The 23734-nt window shown below is 42.3% G+C and overlaps 1 protein-coding gene across 1 annotated transcript in view; it reads left to right on the top strand.

The window, feature by feature from the left end:
• F13A1 (coagulation factor XIII A chain) overlaps positions 1-23734 on the top strand; it is a 219582-nt gene that overhangs the window by 136068 nt on the left and 59780 nt on the right. Inside the window, exons 10-11 of the mRNA XM_040353671.1 lie at positions 4977-5065; positions 13157-13310. Of these exons, the coding sequence (XP_040209605.1) occupies positions 4977-5065; positions 13157-13310 (243 nt within the window). The remainder of the gene's footprint in view (positions 1-4976; positions 5066-13156; positions 13311-23734) is intronic.

Genomic DNA, 23734 nt, shown 5'->3' with positions numbered 1-23734 from the left:
TGTACTGCACGTGTCCTCTGTAGTTTGCACCTAAAGCTACTTGGTGTGTACTGCCCATGTCCTCTGTAGTTTGCACCTAAAGCTACTTGGTGTGTACTGCACGTGTCCTCTGTAGTTTGCACCTAAAGCTACTTGGTGTGTACTGAACGTGTCCTCTGCAGTTTGCACCTAAAGCTACTTGATGTGTACTGCATGTGTCCTCTGTAGTTTGCACATAAAGCTACTTGGTGTGTACTGCCCATGTCCTCTGTAGTTTGCACCTAAAGCTACTTGGTGTGTACTGCACGTGTCCTCTGTAGTTTGCACCTAAAGCTACTTGGTGTGTACTGCCCATGTCCTCTGTAGTTTGCACCTAAAGCTACTTGGTGTGTACTGCACATGTCCTCTGTAGTTTGCACCTAAAGCTACTTGATGTGTACTGCACGTGTCCTCTGTAGTTTGCACCTAAAGCTACTTGGTGTGTACTGCACGTGTCCTCTGTAGCTTGCACCTAAAGCTACTTGGTGTGTACTGCACGTGTCCTCTGCAGTTTGCACCTAAAGCTACTTGGTGTGTACTGCACATGTCCTCTGCAGTTTGCACCTAAAGCTACTTGGTGTGTACTGCCCATGTTCTCTGCAGTTTGCACCTAAAGCTACGAGGTGTGTGTACTGCCTTTGTCCTCTGCAGGCCATTAGTATGTCTGGAAGGACAACAAGGAGAGGCAGAGAGTCACAAGGGCAAGCAGGCTCTGTGTCTAGAGGCAACAGTGCTGGTCGTGGACACGGTGCCTCCTCATCAGCACGTGGCCGATGGATACGCTCGTCCTTGTTTTCGGCAGCTGGCCGTGTTGAGCCGCAACATGCCGAAGACTTGGTAGAGTCGATGACCAAGCCGTCCTCATCCTCCTCATCCTCTCTCACCCAGGCTCAGGGTACTTTGTCTGGCAAAGCAGCTGCCAAGGCATCCTTTTCCCTCTGCTCAATGGCATCAGTCACTCCTTCCCTAGCCCCACTATGTCCTCCTGAGGAGTCCTCTGAACTGTTTGACCACAGTGTTGGGTACATGCTGCATGAGGATGCGTAGCGTTTTGAAGGCTCCGATGATGGTACACAAATAGAGGAAGGCAGTAACGTGAGCCCAGAGAGAGGAGGTGCCCAAGAAGGACAGCCTTCTGGCAGTCATGTTCCCCCAGCTGCAGCATACTGCCAGGTTTTCTACAGTGATGAGGAGGGAGGGGATGATGAGGTCACTGACTCTACATGGGTGCCTGATAGGAGAGAGGAGGAGGAGGCACAGGCACATCTCCAACGAGGCAGGATGCCCTCTAGGGGTCAGCTTAAGGGCAGCACACCGACTGCATCACAATGCAGAGCTACGCATATGCAGGGCGCTGCTGTTTCTCAGCGTTATTCCAAAAGTTCTTTGGTGTGGGCCTTTTTTGAGACGAGTGCATCAGATCGCACCGCTGCAATTTGCAACATATGTCTCAAGTGTATCTCGCGTGGCCAAAACATCACCCGCTTGGGCACCACATGCTTGACCAGACATATGTCGACCTGCCATGCAGTTCATTGGCAAGCATACCTGAAAGACCCACACCAAAGAACAAAGCGGACCTCCCCTTGCCCCTCATCAACTGGGATCTCCAACCCCACTATACCCTCAGTCCTCTCTGAAGCCTGCACTGATAGGACTGAAGGTGTAGAATTAGGTGTGTCACAGCCTAGTACATGCGGGCAATCTTCTATCGGTACACCGATGGCAGATTGTACCAGGCAAATTTCCCTGCCCCAGCTGCTGCAGCGCCGAAAAAGTTCTCTCCCAGCCATCCACATGCCCAGCGGTTGAATGCTAGCTTAGCTAAATTGCTAGCACTTCAACTGCTGCCTTTTCAGTTGGTAGATTGTGACCCCTTTCGTTAGTTTGTGGAATGTGCGGTACTTCAGTGGCAAGTTCCTAAACGCCACTTTTTCTCACGGAAGGCGATTCCGGCTCTCTACCGCCATGTGGAAGGCAATGTCCATGCCTCGCTGGACAGGGCGGTCAGTGGTAAGGTGCATATTACCGCTGACTCATGGTCCAGAAGGCATGGACAGGGACGTTACATCTCTTTCATGGCGCATTGGGTGACTCTGCTGGCAGCTGGGAAGGACGCAGGACAAGGTGTTGGAGGTTGTTCCGCCACCACCCCTCCAAAATGCTACTACTGGTTGTGACACACCTCTCTCCTCCACCCCCTCCTCTTCTTCTTCCTCTGTGGCCTCTTCCTGTGCTGATGTGTCCTCGGAACCAGCGGTGCTCCGTGGGCGTTCAAGGGGCTACGCAGGTACGCAGGCAAAGAGATGCCATGCGGTGCTTGAGCTTGTGTGCTTGGGGGACAGGAGCCACACTGGGCCAGAGGTTCTGTCAGCTCTGCAGGGGCAGGCTCAGAGGTGGTTGACGCCATGCCAGCTTAAGCCAGGAATGGTGGTTTGCGACAATGGCACCATCCTCCTCTCCACCCTGCGACAGGGACAACTGACCCATGTGCCCTGTTTTGCTCATGTCCTTAATTTGGTGGTGCAGCGGTTCTTGGGCAGGTACCCAGGCTTACAGGATGTCCTGAAGCAGGCCAGGAAAGTCTGTGTGCATTTGTGACGGTCATATAATGCCAGTGCTTGGCTGGCAGACCTCCAAAGGGAATACAACCTGCCCAAGAACTGCCTAATCTGTGACATGCCCACCAGGTGGAACTCTACGTTGGCCATGCTGCAGCGGCTGCACACGCAGCAGAGGGCCATCAATGAGTATCTGTGCCAATGTGGCAGCAGAACTGGGTCAGGGGAGCTTTTTTTTTGTCCCCACCCCAGTGGGCCATGATCAGGGATGTATGCACTGTCCTGTCACCATTTGAGGAGGCCACGAGGATGGTGAGCAGTGACAGTGCATGCATCAGTGAGAAAGTCCCTCTTATTCACATGTTGGAGCACACGCTGCATGGAATAATGGACAGGGCCCTTGAGGCAGAACAGAGGGAGGAAGAGGAGGACTTCCTTACCTCTCAAGGCCCCCTTTATCCAGACAGTGTTCCTGCTTGCCCGCCTATCACACAGGAAGAGGACGAGGAGAAGGAGGATTGTGTTAGCATGGAGGTGGAGCCTAGCACTCAGTATCAGCAGCAGCAGTCTTCAAGGGATCAATTACAGTTCCATGGACTTGTACCTGGCTGAGATGAGGTGGCTGCGGATCCTGTCGTCCTCAGTGACCCAGAGGACTCTGCACCGAATGCCCTGATCCTGCAAAGCCTGCGGAAGGATCCTCATATTCGTGCTAACAAGGAGAGGGATCATTACTGGCTGGCAACTCTCCTTGATCCACGTTACAAGAATAAGGTTGCGGACCTTATCTTGCCGACGCAGAGGGAGCAGAAGATGAAACATCTTCAGGAGGCCTTGTAGAAAGGTCTGTGCAACGCGTTCCCAGAGACTGGGGGGTTACAAAATCCAGGTCCTGGACAACGTGTTGCTGAGGCTTCAGTCAGTCACAGAGGGCGCGGTGGAGAAGGTGGCCGTCTGACCAATGCGTTCAGACAATTTTTTAGTCCGCAGCCCCAAGGTATGACCGGTTCCAGCAACCATCGCCAGCGTCTGGTTTACATGGTGCGGGAATTGAATTGCAATCTTCTGAACAGATGCACACAGACAGCAAAATAATTGTTTACAGGGGCGATAACCCTTCTCTATGTTTTCAGAAAAGCTTAAAAATAGCTTTTATGGCTGGAGCTACACTTTAAAAAAGTACCAGTTCAAAATTACAAACAGATTCTACTTAACAACAAACCTACAGTGCCTGTCTTGTTTGCACCACCTGTATAATGCTGTTCAAAGTATATAGGGCAAAAGGAGCTTGTAATGACCTGGGGGGAGTGGGGGGAAACCCATGCTATTTTTCTCAATGATTTTCATCCATATTGCAGGGACCAGACATTACATTAAAGCCGCAAGCACTTTTAAATGACTTTTTTCTTATAGTAATCTCATTTTGTGTAGGGACAGTTCTAAACACGTGCCACCTCACAGGCATACTATAGACACCCAGCAGGTACTATATTTAAAGGAATTTTTTCACTTTAAGCATCATTAAAATCGCTGCTCCAGAAAAAAATACAGTTTTTAAAACGTTTTTTTTTTCCATTGATACATGTTCCCTGGGGCAAGACCCAGGTTATCAAACCCGTTTTCCGACAATAACTTGCATATTAGGCTTTAAAATAAGCACTTTTGAATTCGAACATTCGAGTACCATTGACGTCAATGGGGTTCTAAATGTTCACGCAAACTTTCGGTCCGTTCGAAGGTTCTGGTGTGAACCGAACGGGGGTTTTTCGGCTCATCCTTATCAAGAATAGAAGGAATACAAGGGAGGAACATCCATTAGGCAATGAAGAACACTGAATAGTACTAATTTTCTATCAAGGAAATCTAGTTTGTGTTTAGTCTTTACTTTCTTACAGCCCTCAGTAACTGATCTGGTGATCTTAGAATACATAACACAAACAATTGATCAATCAATCAATCGGTCAATTCAATAATCAATTCATAAGCACCATCATGTCAATGAACACACACCATATTGATCTAAAGTACATTAGTAATTAGATTGCTTGAAACAAATGCCATAAGTAATTTGCTGCTAAAGCCAGCCTGTTTCACACTTTCACGCAATCAGCAGCTGAGAACAGAGTTTAAAGCATGTTTATGCTAAACAGTGGGACTGGCACCAACCACCCAACAAACGGGTGAAAGGTCATTTGGCCTTCTAATTAATAGCATGCTATTATATTATATTATAATACACCTACTTGAAAAAACAAAAAAGCAAACAAGGTCACAGAGCAGCTACATGTGTGAAAACACAGTATAAGACTATATTATTACAAGGAAGCTATAAAGCAGAGTGAGAAAAGAGAATGCTATGAGATTTGTCTTCTAATTTGTAATATTGATCATCTCTAGGTATGTTTAGATGTGGGCCTGCATCTGTTCAAGCCATTAAACATGGACACGTCTGCTTTCAGTTTGATACGCCTTTCCTTTTCTCGGAGGTATGTTTTTCTTCTATCTCATCATAAACTCAATTTTGTAAAATAAATTCACTACAGTAAAATAATAACAGCTTCTAGATAGTGTTTTGTTTTATCCAGTCCTGTGTCATATCATTTAAATCTGTAATGTTTTATATAAAAGCAATAATATTTCAAAGCCTTTGGATGTGATGTAATTTTTTTTCATTTTCCAACATTTAACTGCAACTGATTGAAATGTATATTAGTCACACCAGTATTTCTCAACTCCAGTCCTCAAGGCGCCCCAACAGGTCATGTTTTCAGGCACTCCCATTATTTTGCACAGGTGATTTGATCAGTTTCACTGCCTTAGTAATTACCACAGCCGTTTCATCTGAGGGAAATCCTGAAAACATGACCTGTTGGGGCGCCTTGAGGACTGGAGTTGAGAAACCCTGAGTCACACTAATATTTTTAAATAATTTTTAATATACTGCCATTGCAAGTTACCAGTAATGGTGGTCATTTTAAAATGAATTATAATTACAACAATATACATTTTCTAAAAATGTCTGTACACCCTAAGACCCCTTTCGCACTGGGGCGGTTTGCAGGCGCTTTTGCGCTAAAAATATCGGCTGCAAACCGACCTAAAACAGTGGCTGCTGTTTCTCCAGTGTGAAAGCCCCCGAGGGCTTTCACACTGGAGCAGTGCGCTAGCAGGACCCCTCCAAAGGTCCTTGGAGCGGTGAAGGAGTGGTGTGTTTACCGCTCCTCCGCCGCTCCTTCCCTTTGAAAGCAAATGCGCATTGCCGGCGGTATTAACAATTTCTCGCCCACTAGCGGGGGGTCAAACCGCCCCGCTAGCGGACAAATACCGCCGCAATTCCGACGGTAAAGCCACGCTAAAAATAGCGGCGCTTTATCGCCACCGCACCTCCCGCCCCAGTGTGAAAGGGGCCTAAAAACTTTTACCCCTGCCAGAAAACTTGTGGGCAACTTTTTGTGTTTTCTGACTATACTCACTGTTATCAGAACTCTTCCCAGTTTTCTGTGGACTACAGAATGCCTCATCTATGTTATGGAGAGTAGAAGAAGGGATGGGTTGAATAGTTCTAAAACACTTTCTGTCCTAGGTTGACAATGTTGCTCCTCCATAGATACAGTGCCATGAGTGAGCGTTGTGACTCTAGGACAGCACATGTCTTACTGGCATTATCACAGGTGGAAATAAAGGAACAAAAAAATATGATAAAAAGTAAACAAATACAGTCACAACATCCAAGGGATGGTAAGCTGCAATATATTACATTTTTGTTCTTAGGTTTAGATATGCTCTAAATTGCACTTTTGTTGTTTTGTGAGCAATGTAACCATTGCAGAATGGGAAAGACGTTTTGGCTTAGAAGTGCTTCACTGGAAAGGTGTGTGTGTGTGGGGAGGGCATCATTCACCATACAAAGCCATGCTCCATCCCACCCAGGGCCAGATTAAGAACATCATGGGCCTGGTGCTGAGGATTTTGGTGGGGCCTTTTAGGCTGCATTCACACCTCCGCGACAAGTAATGCCGCGTACGCGGCATATTTTGCTGCGAATAGTGTAACTTTTTTTTTTACAAATCCTTCCTATTGCTTTGTATGGCCGAACGCCAATGCCGCCTGAAAAAAAGGGTCCGGGATTTTTTTTCATGCCGCAGGTGTACGGCGTCTATGAGATGTGAACCATCTCATAGACAGCAATGGGAATTCTCCCCTCCAGCGGCACGAGCGGCCGGCGTCGGGCGCTTTGTCGCAGAGGTGTGAATGGGGTGTAATAAATAATAAATAAATGCGTGGGAATGACATGAACGCAGCCCAGCCAAGGCAAGTGACCAAAGGCACAGAACCCAGAAGGAAGACCGGGTGAAGATGGAAGTGTCCAGGCCCCGCCTGATTCATCGCAGCACTGGAGGGCTCAGTCTGAAAATTGAAGTGTACACTAATGTGCTAATATGCTGTGCATACTTGTACATTGTGGCATAACCTACCCCAGGGCCTCTAAAAAGTAGTAATGTCAGGAAAGTTTACTACCGCTTTATTATGACAGGATCCCAGGAGCCTCTCATGGGGCCCCCTACTGACCCGGTGGACGGTGGCCCTTGGGCAGTGCCTAAGTGCACAGTTGCCAACATTTAAAAAATATTTTCAGGGACACTTTTTTATACAAGTGCTATATTTAGAGTAGCTGAGATCCCCGATGTTCCTCTATACATCATAGTAGTAATCACAAAATTAAATGAGTACTAATAATGGGGCAGAACAAATATGAGAACTGATATTTCCTTTAGTTGAACTAACAAAAGTGTGTCCATTCTAGAGCTGGTAACATTGAGGATATTCAGTATAATTTTAAAGAACTGTTTTTGTGGGTAAGCGACATAGGGGAGGAGTATGGACAGTATATAAGTGGGAAGTATGTGCAGGTGAGGGAAGGAATGTGGAGGGTCTAACAGTGGGCACTATGTACAGGAGAGGAGTACAAAGGGTACGGAAAAAAGCACTATGTACAGGAGAGGAGTGTGAAGGGTATGACAATGGGCAGTATGTACAGGAAGAGTGAGGGGGTATGACAGAGGGTAGTACGTACCAGAGAGAAGTGTGGAGGGTATGATGGGGCAGTATGTACAGGAGAGGAGTGTGGAGGGTATGACAGTGGGCAGTATGTACAGGAGAGGAATGTAGACGGTATGATAGTGGGCTCTATGTATAGGAGAGGAGTGTGGAGGGTATGACAGTGAACACTATGTATAGGAGAGGAGTGTGGAGGGTATGACAGTGGGCACTATGTATAGGAGAGGAGTGTGGAGGGTATGACAGTGAGCAGTATGTACAGGAGAGGAGTGTGGAGGGTGCGACAGTGGGCACTAAGTACAGGAGAGAAGTGTATGACAGCAAGCACTATGTACAGGAGAGGAGTGTGAAGGGTATGACAGTGGGCGCTATGTATAGGTGAGGAGTGTGGAGGGTATGACAGTGGGCACTATGTACAGGAGAGGAGTGTGTAGGGTATGACAGTGGGCACTATGTACAGGAGAGAAGTGTAAAGGGTATGACAGTGGGCACTATGTACAGGACAGGAGTGTGGAGAGTATGACAGTGAGCACTATGTACAGGAGTGGAAGGATATTTAGGGACTGAGTAGTGGTTAAGCGGGTCATACATGGATTGAAATGACGCCAATTATGCAGAGACCAGCCATAGTGAATCTATGTATGGGCTAGCTGGTTTTACACAAGTCAATCTATTAATCAACTTGAGTACAACCAGCCTGTTTTTTTTTTCTTAAAACAATCAGTGCTGCCAGCTAAAGTTAGCAACACTGATCATTGTACGCACTGGCAGAACACAATAACACTGCAGGAGTGATTCCCCCATCCACAGGTCAGCAGGTGAGAGGGTGTGTGGGGACAGGCTGGGGAGAGATACTAGTCAGTGGCTGGGTAGGCACTGGTAGTATCAGAGCCAGATACACACAGGTTACATACGCCACGATCGTTAGAGCGAGAACAATAATTCTAGTACTAGACCTCCTCTGTAACTCTAAACATGTAACCTAAAAAAATGTAAAGCATCACTTAGGATACCAAAAAAAATTGTGCTAACTTAACTAACTGTTTTTTTAATGAATGAATAATTTTTTTCCAAAAAAACATGTTTGAAAAATTGCTGCGCAAATACTGTGCTAGAGCTGCACAATTAATCGTTAAAAAAATTGTGATCTCGATTCAACCCCCCTGACGATCTTCAATGCAGAGTTTGCTGATTCTTTCATATAACAAGTGGAGAGACTTTCAGCTGTCAAAAGAAAATATCTGGGCAGTCTGCCAAGTTTTTAACAGGAAACATTGTAACTAACACTTCCTTCTTAGATCAAAGGGATACACTTCTGTGTGTAAAGAACAAATCCGGGCAGTCTGCGAAGTTTGTAAACAAAATGAAACATTGTAACTAACTAACATTGTAACTAAATTTAACCACTTAAAGTCCAACACTTGTTTCTTAAGTTAAAAAGCAATATTATTTGCTAGAAAATTACTTGGAACTGCCAAACATTATATATATTTTAGCAGAGACTCTAGGGAATACAATGGCTATTGCTGCAATATTTTATGTCACACTGCATTTTCCCACTTCAATGAATAATAAAAACCATAAAAACAAAACAGTGAAGTTAGCCCATTTTTTTTTTTTTTTGTTTTAATGTGAAAGATGATGTTACGCCGCAACAATCGTGAGAGAATCGTGATCTATCTTCTAAGCAAAAAAATTGCAATTCTCATTTTAGCCAGAATCATTCAGCTCTACACCGTGCAACATAAAAAGTGCAAAGACCACAATAGAGTAATTTTCTAGCAAAAAACAAATGATGATTTTTACATGTAGTAGAGAAGTGTCAGAATTGGCCTGGGTGGCAAGGGGTTAATTACCATGAATAATATACAAATAATTATTATAAGCACTGTGATCCTATCAGTCTGCTGTAGTGTGTCAGCTTGTATTTATATTGGCAGCTCTGAATGTAGCTTCTGACAGGCTGTGCAAGCAGGCCCGTATCTCCGGAACCATAAATGATAGCCGTCCCATATTTTAACCAGTTGTGGGGTAGCTCTTCCCATGCCTACCCCCAAATGTGGGGTTTCTGTGACCTCTGGTCATCGAGCTACAACCCCCCAAATTCGATCTTAAAAAAAAAAATTCTTAAAAAAAAAAAAAAAAAAAAAATGTTTTTTTTTTTTTTTTTGGGCAAATGGGCCTATCTTGAGAAAGGGGCCTGGAGCTGCAGCTCCATCAGCCCCATTGTTAATCCGGCCCTGATCCCACCTTATACTGAGCAACTTATTCGGTTGATGCCCGACCTATGGCAGAATGACGCTGGGGCCGGCCTCTTGTCCCCCTGGGTAAACGTCTTACGATGCGGAGCAATCTTTCACTGACTGTCATTGCTATAAGAAAAAAAATGAATACTGATCACTTACCCAGAGTAGTACAATGTGGCTGTGCGACAGGGGGTAGAAACTGACGGGGTGACAGGGGTTATTTTTCTTCTTTTTCTTCTCTAGGCTCTTTTACTGTTTTTTTTTTTATCTGATTTATGCTATTGCTTTTTAATGTTTTAATGTTTTTCTGTTTTAACGGCTTTGCTGTCTGTGATTTTATTGTTGTTATTATATGTACGGCGAATGGCACCTGGTCCCGTCGCCGGGTAGCGTTTTGATACTTATGTGATTTAACGCTTAACAATAATATTCAATAAACAATAAACATCTATATTGCTCTGGTCAAAGTGTGTTAAAAAAATCATAACAAAAAGAAAAAGAAAAAACGAAAAAAAAAATATATATATATATAGATTTTTTTTTCGTGCTATCACCAGTCAGTGTCTCTGATCACCACCACACCAGTTATATGATGACACTGTACTGCACTGGTGACAGTATGTAAAGAAAAAAAATATGACAAAAAATGACAACTTATAAAATACCTCTTATTAAATACCTTGGAACCTTGGACTGTCTACATTCCAAAAAGGGGTCCTTTGGGGGATATCTGTACTGTCCTGACAATTTTGGGCCTCAGGAAATGAGCTTGGCCTTCAGTTCATCAGGACTGATACATTTTCAGATATATACCATAGTTTGTGGACGGTATAACTTTTCTACAGACTAAATAATATATACGCTGATTTGGGTTATTTTCACCAAAGAAATATAGCAGAATACATTTTGGCCTAAATGTATGAAGAAAGTTTATTTATTTGAAAATGTTTATAACAGAAACAAAGATAAACTTGTTTTTTTTTTCTATCTTTTTTTTATTTTGTTTGCAAAAAAATTAAAAAACCCTGCAGTGATTAAATACCACCAAAATAAAGCTCTATTTATGTGAACAAAATGATAAAAATGTAGTTTGGGTACAGTGCTGCATGACTGTGCAATTGTCATTCAAATTGTGACAGCGCTGGGCAGGAAGGGGTAAAAGTGTCTAGTATCAAGGTGGTTAAAATAAACCTATCCATCCTGTTAAACTGAGTAACTGCTGGTATGTAGCTTCATTTTTTTTCCCATAAGTGTGTAAATAGTCTCCAAAATAAAAGCACATTGTGTCAGAGTTCTAACATTTGTGAATACCGCAGCTGGCCAGTGTTTCACTAACTGCTAAAGATTCCCTAAACTTGGGTCTATTTATAAGAAGAAATTGCTGTGTGAATGTATCAAATGCGTCTAATATGTTTATTTCCTATGATCGTCAGCTCAATCTAGTAGCCATAATGCAGTGTTTTCCTGTTAGAGGTAAAATATGACATTATGGCCACTAGATGGCATTGGTAATCATAGGATATAAACATTGTACACAGCATTTTTTTTCTATTTTTATGAATTAACCCTTTAGCCTTCTCATTTTCTGATCAGTTAACTGCATGGAATCATTAGCCATGTGGCAAGTGTGTGGCAACTATGCTAATATAAGCTTGTATACCCTTTTAGATTTAGGTAGATGCTTTAAGAGATTTCTCCAAAAATGAGAACTACTCTTAAAGGCAAGGTGCTTGAAGGCATAATGATACATTGTGCCGGCATGACCATCGGTGTCACTTTCAGAAAGCTGACCAGAGAAATAATGTGCTCCAAAGCTTGATTCAACCGGACCACGTAGTTAAAATCTGCCAACATTATCATTTCCAGAGATTAAGGCCCTGTACAAACTGATGAAAACGGACTGAAGTTCAGTTCAAAACAGACCGTGTGTGGGCCCCATCAGTCTGTTATCCTTCGGTCCAGAAATTTAGAACTTGCTTTAAAATTGAACAGATGGACTGATAACCGATAGGTCAAAACCGATGGTTAGTACGCAAAAGCATCGGTTCCAAACCTGAGCATGCTCAGAATCAAGTCGACGCATGCTTGGAAGCATTGAACTTAATTTTTCTCAGCACGTCGTTGTGTTTAACGTCACCGCGTTGGGCTCGATCGGTTTTTGAACTGATGGTGTGTAGGCACATCAGACCATCAGTCAGCTTCATCGGTGAACCGATGAAACTGAACTTCAGTCCGTTTTCATCAGTTTGGACTGATCGTGTGTACAGGGTCTTACTGTTTTTTCTGAAAAACTACTTTACTGACTATAATTCCTGTGCCCTTTGGCCAATCTTTGGCTATCCTTTTTACCAGAACACAACATACTACCTGTCAATTTCACCCAGTTGAACTCACTTAGGTAGATTCACAAAGAGTTAGGCCGGCTTATCTACAGATAAGCCGACCTAACTCTGAATCTAAGCCGACCTATGTTTAAGTGTATTCTCTAACAGAGATACACTTAAACATATCTAAGATAGGACGGCTTGCGCCGTCCTATCTTAGATTGCAATGTTTTGGCTTACCGCTAGGTGGCGCTTCCATTGCGACCGGCTTAGATTATGTAAATGAGCTTTTACGACGATTCCCGAACGAACGCGAGCGCGCCGCAGTCGATTAACGTCGTTTCCGTAAGGCCTTAGGCGGCCTAAAGTTATTCCACCTATGAGGTGGAATAACAATGTTAAAGTATGGCCGCCGTTCCCACCGCGAGGTTCTCATTTTTTACGTCATTTGCGTAAGTCGTCCGCGAATCGGGAGTTACATCGTTTACGTCCGCGTCAAAATCAATAGGCCCATACGGCCTACTTAGCCGCAATGCGCACTGGGAAATGTAGTCGCCCGGCGCATGCGCAGTGTCAAAAAACGTAAAAAAACGTGAGGTCAAGCCTCATTTCCATACAACACGCCCCCCTCCAAGTCATTTGAATTAGGCGCCCTTACGCCCGCTCGTTTTAGGCTACACCGCCGTAAATTAGCAGGTAAGTAGATTGTGAATCACTACTAGCCTAACTAATTTACGGCGGTGTAGCCTAAAAAGGCTAGGCTAGGCCGCCCTAAAATTAGGCAGATGTGTGTGGATCTACCTAACTGTATCTAATAACTTCTAATACACGATATCGTGCATTTCTTCGAAGAAATATTTCCTTAAATGCATTGATCTATGTCAGACAGCTGAAGATAAAGTGAAATATTTTGTATAAGCCACACATTTCTTTTTTTTTTTTGTTACAGGTAAACAGTGACATAGTTTATTCTAAAGCATTGAAAGATGGATCAAAAGTGGTTCAGTATATTGATAAAACTCACGTGGGACAAAAAATTTTAACAAAAGAAATAGGAGGAGATGGACCGCATGATATAACTGATCTGTACAAGTTCTCAGAAGGTGAGGTTTGTGTGTTACAGTTGAGGAATGCTGGTCTTTGGATAGATTTATGATATCAAGCTTTTAATCAATTAAACCCTGGGAAATCCATTCAGCTCGTAGTCCAAATCTCCAAGTTGGTCTGGAAGGCACAAGTGAATTAAATTAAATCCACAAACAATAAATAAATAGATGACCTTCATATTCCCTCTACCCACAGATGGTCCAGAGGAAGGCAAAAACCCTTTTCAACATTCTGTACTGTTGTTACTTAAAGGGTCACTAAAGGATTTTTTTTTTAGCTAAATAGCTTCCTTTACCTTACTGCAGTCCTGGTTTCATGTCCTTATTGTTCCTTTTTGCTCTGATGTTGCTGTAATCCTTCTCTGTTCTGGACACTTCCTGGTTGTCTGTTTCCTGATGACCACAGTACTGGGAGATTCTAGTTTAATTTTCCAAACCATCACTGCTCTATGGCTCTGTACATGCACACAGGCAGTATAACATGCAAAAACGAAACTAAATCCAAAAACGAAACTCCAGGTACATTATATGATTGATTTTTATCTATTTTTAATAAATTTTAAAAGGAATCAGTTAACTATTATGTCTCTATACCCTGTAAACAGTCATTTCAGAAAAAAATAGTTTTCCTTTACAACTCCTTTAAGACTGGGTTCACACCAGTGCAAACTGGATGTGGGTTTCCCTGCATCCAATTCGCACAGCAGGAGATTTTGACCGGCTCTCGATGGAGAGCAGTCCAAGGTTCCCCCCCTCCAAACATGATCTCGGCCCTCCACTTACAAGATTAGACCGTACAGTCCCTTAGACACCCAACCATTTTCTTTTGCTTGAGAGTCTTGGCCTAATGGTAGCCTCATTCTAGGCACTACCATATGCTCAGTTACACTCCAGACCATTGCAACTCAACATTTGGTGACATAGGACAAGCTGACTCAGTCTCTCACCAGGCTTGCTGTAGCCTGATGGATTTCCAGTCCAGCACTGGAATCAAGGAAGTCCTGTCTCCCGATGTCTTAGAAGAACTAATGGCAATTCAGTTATCCCTCCAATGCTGGAACTCTTGTCTATGAGGCCACCTGAGCAAGATTCAGTAAGACAACACCAAAACTGTGACTTACATCAACCTTTAAGGGGACACAAGAAGTTGCACACCTCAAAGAGAAAAGAATCTCATTCTAGCTTGGGCAAAACTCCAGGTTCCAGTCTATGCTGCAGTGCACATTCCAGGCATATAAAAAATGGCAGGAAGACTTTCTCGATCATTAGAATCTGGTTCCAGGGTCTCTTCACCCAGATGTGTTTGAAGACCTCTATCTCAGGTGGAGAACATTAGATGTGGATATTCTGGCATCCAGGTTGAACAAAAAGTTGAAAAGGTTTGTTTGCAGGGCAAGGAATCCTCAAGCCTATGCAATTAATGTCATAGTGGGATAAGTTAAACACGATCTATGCTTTTTCATCACTAAAGCTTCTTCCTCACCTGCGTTTCTTGATTGAGAAGATACTGTTGTGGTGATCCATGTTACACTGAGCTGGCAGAAGATGATGTAGTACTTGAACAGACTCCTGACAGACTTCTGTGGGCCCTCCTAGATCATCCAGATCTTTTGTTCCAGGGGTAAATCAACCATCACTGGATTTAAAGGTTTGGCTGTTGAAGCCCAAGTCCTAGGGGACCATGCTCTCTCAAGCCCAGTCATTCCTACACTCCTAAAAGCTAGGAAGTTGAATTTTTGTAGAGTCTACAATTACATTAATTACTTTGCTTGGTGTGAGACTTGGAAGTGCCACCACAGAAAGTAAGTGCTCCATGAGATGAATCTTGTCTTTCATACAGTCGGGTTTGTATCAGTATTTGGTCTTGGGTACCATCAAAGGTCAATTTTCTTTTCCAGAGACCTCTTGAATTTAACTCATTGGTGAAATCATCTGTGCAAGATGTCACTCACATTGCTCCCCTGGCATTCTCCCAAGTGACCCAGTGAGATTTCAACTTGGTTTTATTGTTTCTTCAGAAACCTTCTTTCAGATCTTATCAGTGTTAATAAGGACAGTCCTTTAACGCTCACACAGTTTATTTTCTTGTGGCTGTCACCTCTAAAAAGAATTAACTCCGAGTTAACCTGTAAGGGACCCTTCCTAGTGTTATACAGGTCATACACAGAGCAAATTTCTTTCCTGCCACTAGCGATAATCGCATGTACAATCCAGCTGGCTGGTTGTACCCAGGTTGATCGATCAATCAACTTGTTACATTCAGCCTGTCCATACATGCTTATAATCTATTCTAACCATCTCTTGTCAGCCTTACACAGGGACAGTTCCGATTTAAGTACTCCTTCCCTGCCACATTTGGCATGTTGTTTTTTTGAGGGGAAGCGGGTACCTAGTTTTGACAAGTACCGCTCCCACTCCGGCTCAGATCGCCTAGGTTCTCCTCTTCTCCTCCTCTTTGCAGGCTTCTGGGACATGTCACAGGTCCCAGAAGACTGCTGGACCATTCAGGAGGTGCAGCACAGCTCTCACATGTGCAGTGAGCACACAGCTGAGATGCCAGTGCCGGAAAGAGAAGAGGGACAGAAGGGATGGTTTAGGAGAGCACATTACTGGAACCTGGGACAGGTGAGTGTGTGTTTATTAAAAGTCAGCAGCTACAGTTTCTGTAGCTGCTGACTTTTAATAAACACAAAAATGTCTGGAGCTCCTCCTTAACCTCCCTGGCGGTATGATTCTGTCTGGAATTACGTACCAAAAGCGGTACAATTATTTTGCAAGGAAATTTGGCGTTTTATACTGTAGGCCTGTAATTTTTAGAAATAACTCACTTAAATCTGACCAAGCAAGAGTCTTGTAGGCATCCCGGGTATGATTTTTTTTTTTAAAACAAAATTATAAATTATAATATAATAAATAATTATAAATAATTATAACAAATAATAATATAATTATAATAAAAATTATTCAATAATGTTATCAACTCAAAATCACTGAAATTTGCTCAGTTGCAGAATTGTCGCTGTCATTATTTATTTATTTTTATGACGAATTTCCCCACAAATCGCTATCGCACAATTCTGCAAGTGATTATAATTTATTATCGCTGTTTTCTAGCTGATCTAAAACCATTTTTGACATAAAGGGACACTTTTGGACAATCTACAGTTTTTAGGCAGAAAGAACATTTTTATTATATAAAAGTACATGTAGGGCACTGGGCAGACCACTAGGGACAAGGGGGGTGTGTATTTTTTACATACAGTACTGTAATCTATAAGATTACAGTATACTGTATGTAAAGTGTTTGTTTACTTTTTTGAATTTGGCGCCGTTCTCCGCTCCCGTGCGTCGTAACGTCGCAGGGAACGGAGATCGGCGGCACACGGGGACACTGTGAATCGAGCGAGGAGGTCCCGATCGCTCACACAGCGGGGTGGCATCGCTGGATCCAGGGACAAGGTAAGTAACTTGCCTGTGGATCCAGCGAGAAGGTAAGCCGCGCCGCTGCACACTCTGCACGTCCACCCCGAGCGTGACTCGGGGATACCGATCTTAACATGAAAAACCAACCCCGAGTCACGCTCGGGTTTACCGCCAAGGGGGTTAAGGCCCATTTTCTTCCCGAGGTAGTTTCCTCATTCCACTTTAATGGGGAAATGTGCTTTTCTCCTTGTGTCTGCTCCAGAACATATCAAGGAGATGTCTCTCCACTGTCTAGTTATGATACATATTGTATGAGTTTACTTCTCTGCTAAGGCTTCTTTTAGTCAATCAGATTTGCTGTTTGTCATTTCTTCAGTTCCCTGTAGTGGACATGCTGTCTCTTGATGGGTGGATTAGACAATTCATCATCTGAGTTTACTGTATAGTCTGAAGGATAGGGTTCATCCCTTCCCTGTTATGTTACAGTCTACCAGATCTATCAGTCATTTTATGGAGGCTGTTACCTCATCTTCTGCTCATATGGGTATTACGTTTTACCGGGTGGATATTCTGGGCTATTTCTGATGCCACTTTTGGGTGTAAGATGCTTCAGACTGCTCTCAAGTTTTAACCCTTGGTTGCTAGTTTGCTTTTGTTGGCATGTAATGTTTGTACACTTGGATTTCCAAGTATGTAAAAATCTTGGTTTTGCCTATGCAACAATAGTGACCTAATTTTTATATTCAAATACATAGTGCTTTGTGGGTAAGTTGCTAATACTTTTCTGCATGTTGGTTAAACATTTGAGGAATATAGGGATTAGAAAGTCAGCATGTGATAAATCATTATATTTACTGTAGATTTCAAATTTGGGATTCAGAGATACATTGTTATCCAGTTAAGATTACTTTCTGGTCAAAACTGAAAATCTGATCAGAACATAAAAATGCAAATAGGAAACTAGCCTACTCACCTACTGACATTTCCTTGCTGTGTGACAGTGTGACCTAAGGAAGCATACCCAACAAAAAGAATCATTGTTGTACAGTTTATGTTACAGTGCAGGAGGTGTACATAGTATATAATACAGTGTGTAAAGTTTCTAATACACTTCTTGGGGTGTACACAGTATATAATACAGTGCAGACGTTGTACAGTTTCTAATACGGTGCAGGCGGTGTACACAGTATTTAATACTGTGTGTACAGTTTCTAATACACTTTTGGTGGTGTACACAGTATATAATACAGTGCAGCCCTTGTACAGTTTCTAATACAGGGCAGGCAGTGTACACAGTATATAATACAGTGTGTACAGTTTCTAATACACTTCTGATGGTGTATACAGTATATAATACAGTGCAGTCATTGTACAGTTTCTAATACAGTGCAGGTGGTGTACACATATCTAATACAGTGTGTACAGTTTCTAATACACTTCAGGAAGTGTATTATTATTTATATATATATATATATATATATATATATATATATATATATATATATATATATATATATATATATATATATATATATATATTCTGCCCCTTTTTAACAGGGGCACATAATTACAGTTTTTGAAATAATATTTAACAGCAGGGCCTGTTCCTGCACCCAACAAGAGTAACTGTGATGGGTTACAGTGTTCTGACATCACTAACACCTAAGGCCCATTTTTTCTTCAGAGTATACTGTGCAGTCCATATAGTATATATACTGCAGTTCAGAGTATTTAGTGCCTGGGGGACCTCCCAGACATTTTTTTTTAATTTTGGCACCGGGTTCCCCTTAATATACATACCAGACCTGAAGGGTTTAACTTTAAGCATTATTAATATCATTGCTCTTAAAAAAACATTATAAATGTCCCCTGAGGCAGTACCAGGGTCCCCATACACTTTTTATGACAATAACTTGCATACAAGACTTTAAAATAAGCAATTTTGAATTTTCATGTTCGTGTCCCATAGAAATGTCTTGCCTGTTCCACTCATCCCTACACCACAGATGAATGAATAGAATTCTCTGTACAGAAGTTTCCTATTCATTCACAAACTGAAGCATAGTAAACACAGTAACCTGACTGGCAAAACAATGAGGGTTGAGAAGAAAAAGATACCCTGGAAAAGGTCAAATGATCTCCGCTGAAGTAGAGGATTTAGACCCCGTACACACGGTTGGTTTGGTCCGATGAGAATGAACCGAAATTCATTTTCATCGGACCAAACCGACCGTGTGTATAGGCTATCGGTTTGTTATCCTTCGGTCCAAAATTTTAAAACATGCTTCAAAACTGAACCGATGGACCGCTGCCCCATCGGACCAAACCGATGGTTAGTACAGAAAATCATCGGTTCAAAACCCGCGAATGCTCAGAATCAAGTCGACGCATGCTTGGAAGCATTGAATTTCGTTTTATTCAGCACGTTGTGTGTTTTACGTCACCGCGTTCTGACCCGATCGGATTTTGAACTGATGGTGTGTACAAACATCAGGCCGTACGGCCACTTTAGAGGTGAACCGATGAAAACGGTCCGTTGGACCATTCTCATCGGTTTTGTCCGACCATGTGTAACTAACTAATCGGAACCCTAGTCTTTCTCCTTACTAGTGATTACAGTGCTTAGACTTCCGCTGTGTCCTGAATTTGTGGAATTCAGAGGCAGTATTCTCTCTGGAAAACATTAATAGTAGAACATTTGTATTAATTTTCATTCCAAAAAAAGTGTTTGCAGAGCTTACTATGTATATCTAATTATAGGTCTACTACAAGACACAAATCTGAACTATACCTTCCTAATTCTGTGACCTGTTGATGGACCCAAACAAGTAATAGAATGTGGTTTCCTAATCATTGAATGTAATATATTTTAAAACAAACATGAATGATCAATAAAATACTTATTAATTATAGTATGCAATCCTTTATTTAGTCTTAAAGAGCTGTTTTATTTCTCAAGTCCAAAAATATATGTGTATGGAACCTTCCCTATAATATTATAATAGGATATCTATTATTTTAGATAAAAGAACAAAGCCTTTAGAAACCCCACGGTACAATCATGTCACGCCATAGCTGTATGTTTGTGATTAAAAATAATTTGCAGTGACAAGACTGGAAATATTACTATGATTATGTCTTCTAGTTGTTTGAATCTTTAAGCAGACAGTTCAGTAAATATTTTAACATTAATAGCAGGTTTGGAATGAAAGTAAAAGGGAAAGGAAATTGGAAAAAAAGTCCAGTAAAAGAAAGCATGTCAGTGATCACCATTAAGGTTTTTCAATATTTAATGGGAGGTCTATTTGCCATGCAATCCCTGGGAGATTTGTAGTGTGAGTACTGTGCGGTTGCTTAGTTACTGGATCCCAAGAGGATGCATGCAAGGAAAGGTTGTAGAAAGAAAACCAAGCAGTTAACAGAAGAGTAGAGCAATGACATAGCACAAGAAAGGAGAAACTGTCACAGACAGTCCTAGTTCATAAGAAACATAAAGCCATGTAGTGTATATTATTATTGTAACTGGCTAGTGGCTAAAATATATTCATATTATAAGTATCTATGTAATAGGCAGAGTTTTATGAAAAATTACACCGTATTTAAAAAAAATACAAGAAAGTTATAGGGAATCTATAGACCTTTAATGTTTTCAGACTCATTACATGCAAAGCAAGATTGTTCAAGCTGTGATTTGTCATAATTGTGATGATTATGGCTTACAGCTCATGAAAAACCCAAATCCACAATCTCAGAAAATTTGAATATTACATGCAATCAATAAAACAAGGATTGTACATAGAACAATATCGGACCTTTGAAAAGTATAAGCATGCATATGTACTCAGTACTTGGTTTGGGCCCCTGTGGCAGCAATTACTGCCTCAATGCGCGTGGCATGGAAGCTATCAGCCTGTGGCACTGCCAGGTGTTATGGAAGACCAGGATGCTTCAATAGTGGTCTTCAGCTCTTTTGCATTGTTCAGTCTCATGTCTCTCATATTTCTCTTGGCAATGCCCCATTTATTCTCTATGGGGTTCAGTTCAGGCGAGTTTGCTGGCCAATAAAGCACAGTAATCCCACGGTCATTGAACCAGGTTTTGGTGCTTTTGGCAGTGTGGGCAGGTGCCAAGTCCTGCTGGAAAATGAAGTCAGCATCTCCATAGAGCTCATCTGTGGAAGGAAGCATGAAGTTCTCCAAAATCTCCTGGTAGACGGCTGCGTTGACCCTGAACTTAAAGCGGGGGTTCACCCTAAAAACAATTTTCTAACATTACATCCAGCTCACTCTCTACATTGACAGTATGCCGTTATTTTTTATTTTTTTGCTGTACATACCTTTGTACAGCTATTTTCATTGCCGACTTCCGGGTAGGGCCTCCTAGCGGGAGTGGGCGTTCCTATCCAGCAGGTGATTGACGTGATGACAAAAACGACCTCCACCCGTCGCATAAGGAGCCAAACGTTGTGTCGGTGCTATACGGCGCCTGCGCACTGACGTTCGGCTTCTTTTGGCAACCCGTGACGCTCCTTATGCGACGGGTGGAGGTCGTTTTTGTCATCACGTCAATCACCTGCTGGATAGGAACGCCCACTCCCGTGGGAGGCCCTACCCGGAAGTCGGGGAAGAAAATAGCTGTACAAAGGTATGTACAGCAAAAAAAATAAAAGATAACGGCATACTGTCAATGTAGTGAGTGAGCTGGATGTAATGTTAGAAAATCGTTTTTAGGGTGAACCCCCGATTTAATGAATGAAGTACAGTGGACCAACACCAGCTCCCGAAATCATTACAGACTGTGGAAACTTCACACTGGACTTCAATCATCTTGCAGTGTGTGCCTCTCCATTCTTCCTCCATACTCTGGGTCCTTGGTTTCCAAATGAGATACAAAATTTACTCTCACCAGAAAAGAGGACTTTGGACCACTAAGCAACAGACCAGGTCTGTTTTTCTTTAGTCCAGGGAAGATGCTTCTGACGTTTGTTGTTCAGGAGTGGCTTGACAAGAGGAATATGGCATTTGAAGCCCATGTCCAGGATCAGTCAGTGTGTGGTGGCTCTTAATGCACTGAATCAAGCCTCAGTCCACTCCTTGTGAAAGTCCCCAACACTTTTGAATGGCCTTTTCCTGACAATCCTCTTCAGGCTGCCGTCATCCCTGCTGCTTGTGCACCTTTTTCTTCCACACTTTTCCCTTCCACATAACTTTCTATTAATGTGCTTTGATACAGCACTTTGGGAACGTCTTTTTCAATTACCTTTTGAGGCTTTCCCTCCTTATGGAGGGTGTCAATGATGGTTATCTGCACAACTGTCAGGTCAACAGTCTTTCCCATGATTGTGATTCCTACTGAACCAGACTGAGAGACCATTTAAAGGCTCATGAACCCTTTGCAGGTGTTATGGCTTAATTAGCTGATTAGAGTGTGACACTTTCAGCCTAGATTCTTTTTCACAATATTCTAATTTTCTGAGATTGTGGATTTGGGGTTTTCATAAGATGTAAGCCCTAATCATCACAATTATGACAAATCACGGCTTGAACTATCTTGCTTTGCATGTAATGAGTCTATCTCATTTATTAGTTTCACCTTTTGAGTTGCATTAGTGAAATAAGTGAACTTTTGCACGATATTCACATTTTTCGAGTATCGCCTGTGTATTACAAACATTACAGGTATTGTGTTATGCTTGCACAAATGTTGAAACTCAAAGCAGATTTTTTAGAAATAGACCTCATAAACATAACTGTTAACCAGCCAAGGGTTGAATGAGACCATTAAGCATTGTTGTATGATGAAATCCTGTTATAATTCTTCACTAGAGCATTGCTGTTTTTTGTAACACGTGATTTACATGCTTGGTAGGTTGATTTTGCCTTTGGTAAAACACCTCACGAAATACACATAAAACCGACTTCAAGGCAACATCCATCAACACATATATTTTTCAGGCCAGATGGCTAAATTGTAGCAGAAAATATTTAGTAAATGTAATATTTTGTATCCTATAATGATTAACTACTGCTTGCCTGCAGGCAGGATAGTGAAAACATAACTGAATGCAGTATTGAATTGAAGCTTTTAATTACTGTAGGTTTGACAATAATAAATAATAAAAAAATAAAGCAATACAAATGATAGGCATAAAAAGCTACAAGGCCTATATAATAGGTTTTAGCCATTTAAGTTCCGCCCTATAGCAGATTTACTGCTACAGGGTGCCCCCCTGCGTACAATTACATGTGTATATGTAAACAAGGCAGATCTCCGTTCTTACAGTTAACCCTTTGATCACAATAGATGTTTAACCCCTTCCCAGCCAGTGTCATTAGTACAATGACAGTGCATATTTTTAGGACTGATCACTGTATTAGTGTCACTGGTTCCCACAAAGTGTCAAAAGTGTCAGCTAGTGTCTGCCGCAATATCGCAATCCTGCTATAAGTAGCTGAATGCCGCCGTTACTAGTATTAATTGTTTTTCCAGTATATGTACCATAGTTTGTAGATGCTAGGAGCCAGATTCTCAAAAGAGATACGCCGGCATATCGCCTGATACGCCGTCGTATCTCTGAGTCCGCTCGTCGTATCTATGCGCCTGATTCATAGAATCAGTTACGCATAGATAACCATTAGATCCGACAGGCGTAAGGCTCTCACGCTGTGGGATCTTAAATGCATTTTTTTTCGCCGCTAGGTGTCGCCGACATCGTTTTCCCAAATTAGCAAAATACGCGAATTCCCGAACGTACGCCCGACCGACGCAGTGAAGTTACAATGTTTACGTAAGATTTGCGACGCGTAAAGTTGCCCCTGCTATATGAGGCGCAGTCAATGTTAAGTATGGCCGTCGTTCCCGCGTCGAAATTTGAAAATTTACATCGTTTACGTAAGTCGTCCGTGAATGGCGCTGGACGCCATTTACGTTAACGTCAAAACCAATGACGTCCTTGCGACGTCATTTAGCGCAATGCACGTCAGGAAATTTTAGGGACG

Source organism: Rana temporaria, chromosome 5 (assembly GCF_905171775.1).
Source record: "Rana temporaria chromosome 5, aRanTem1.1, whole genome shotgun sequence".
In the NCBI taxonomy this organism is placed as follows: Eukaryota; Metazoa; Chordata; class Amphibia; order Anura; family Ranidae; genus Rana; species Rana temporaria.
The sequence above is the reverse complement of the archived record's forward strand: the minus strand, read 5'-3'. Positions and strand labels throughout refer to the sequence as shown.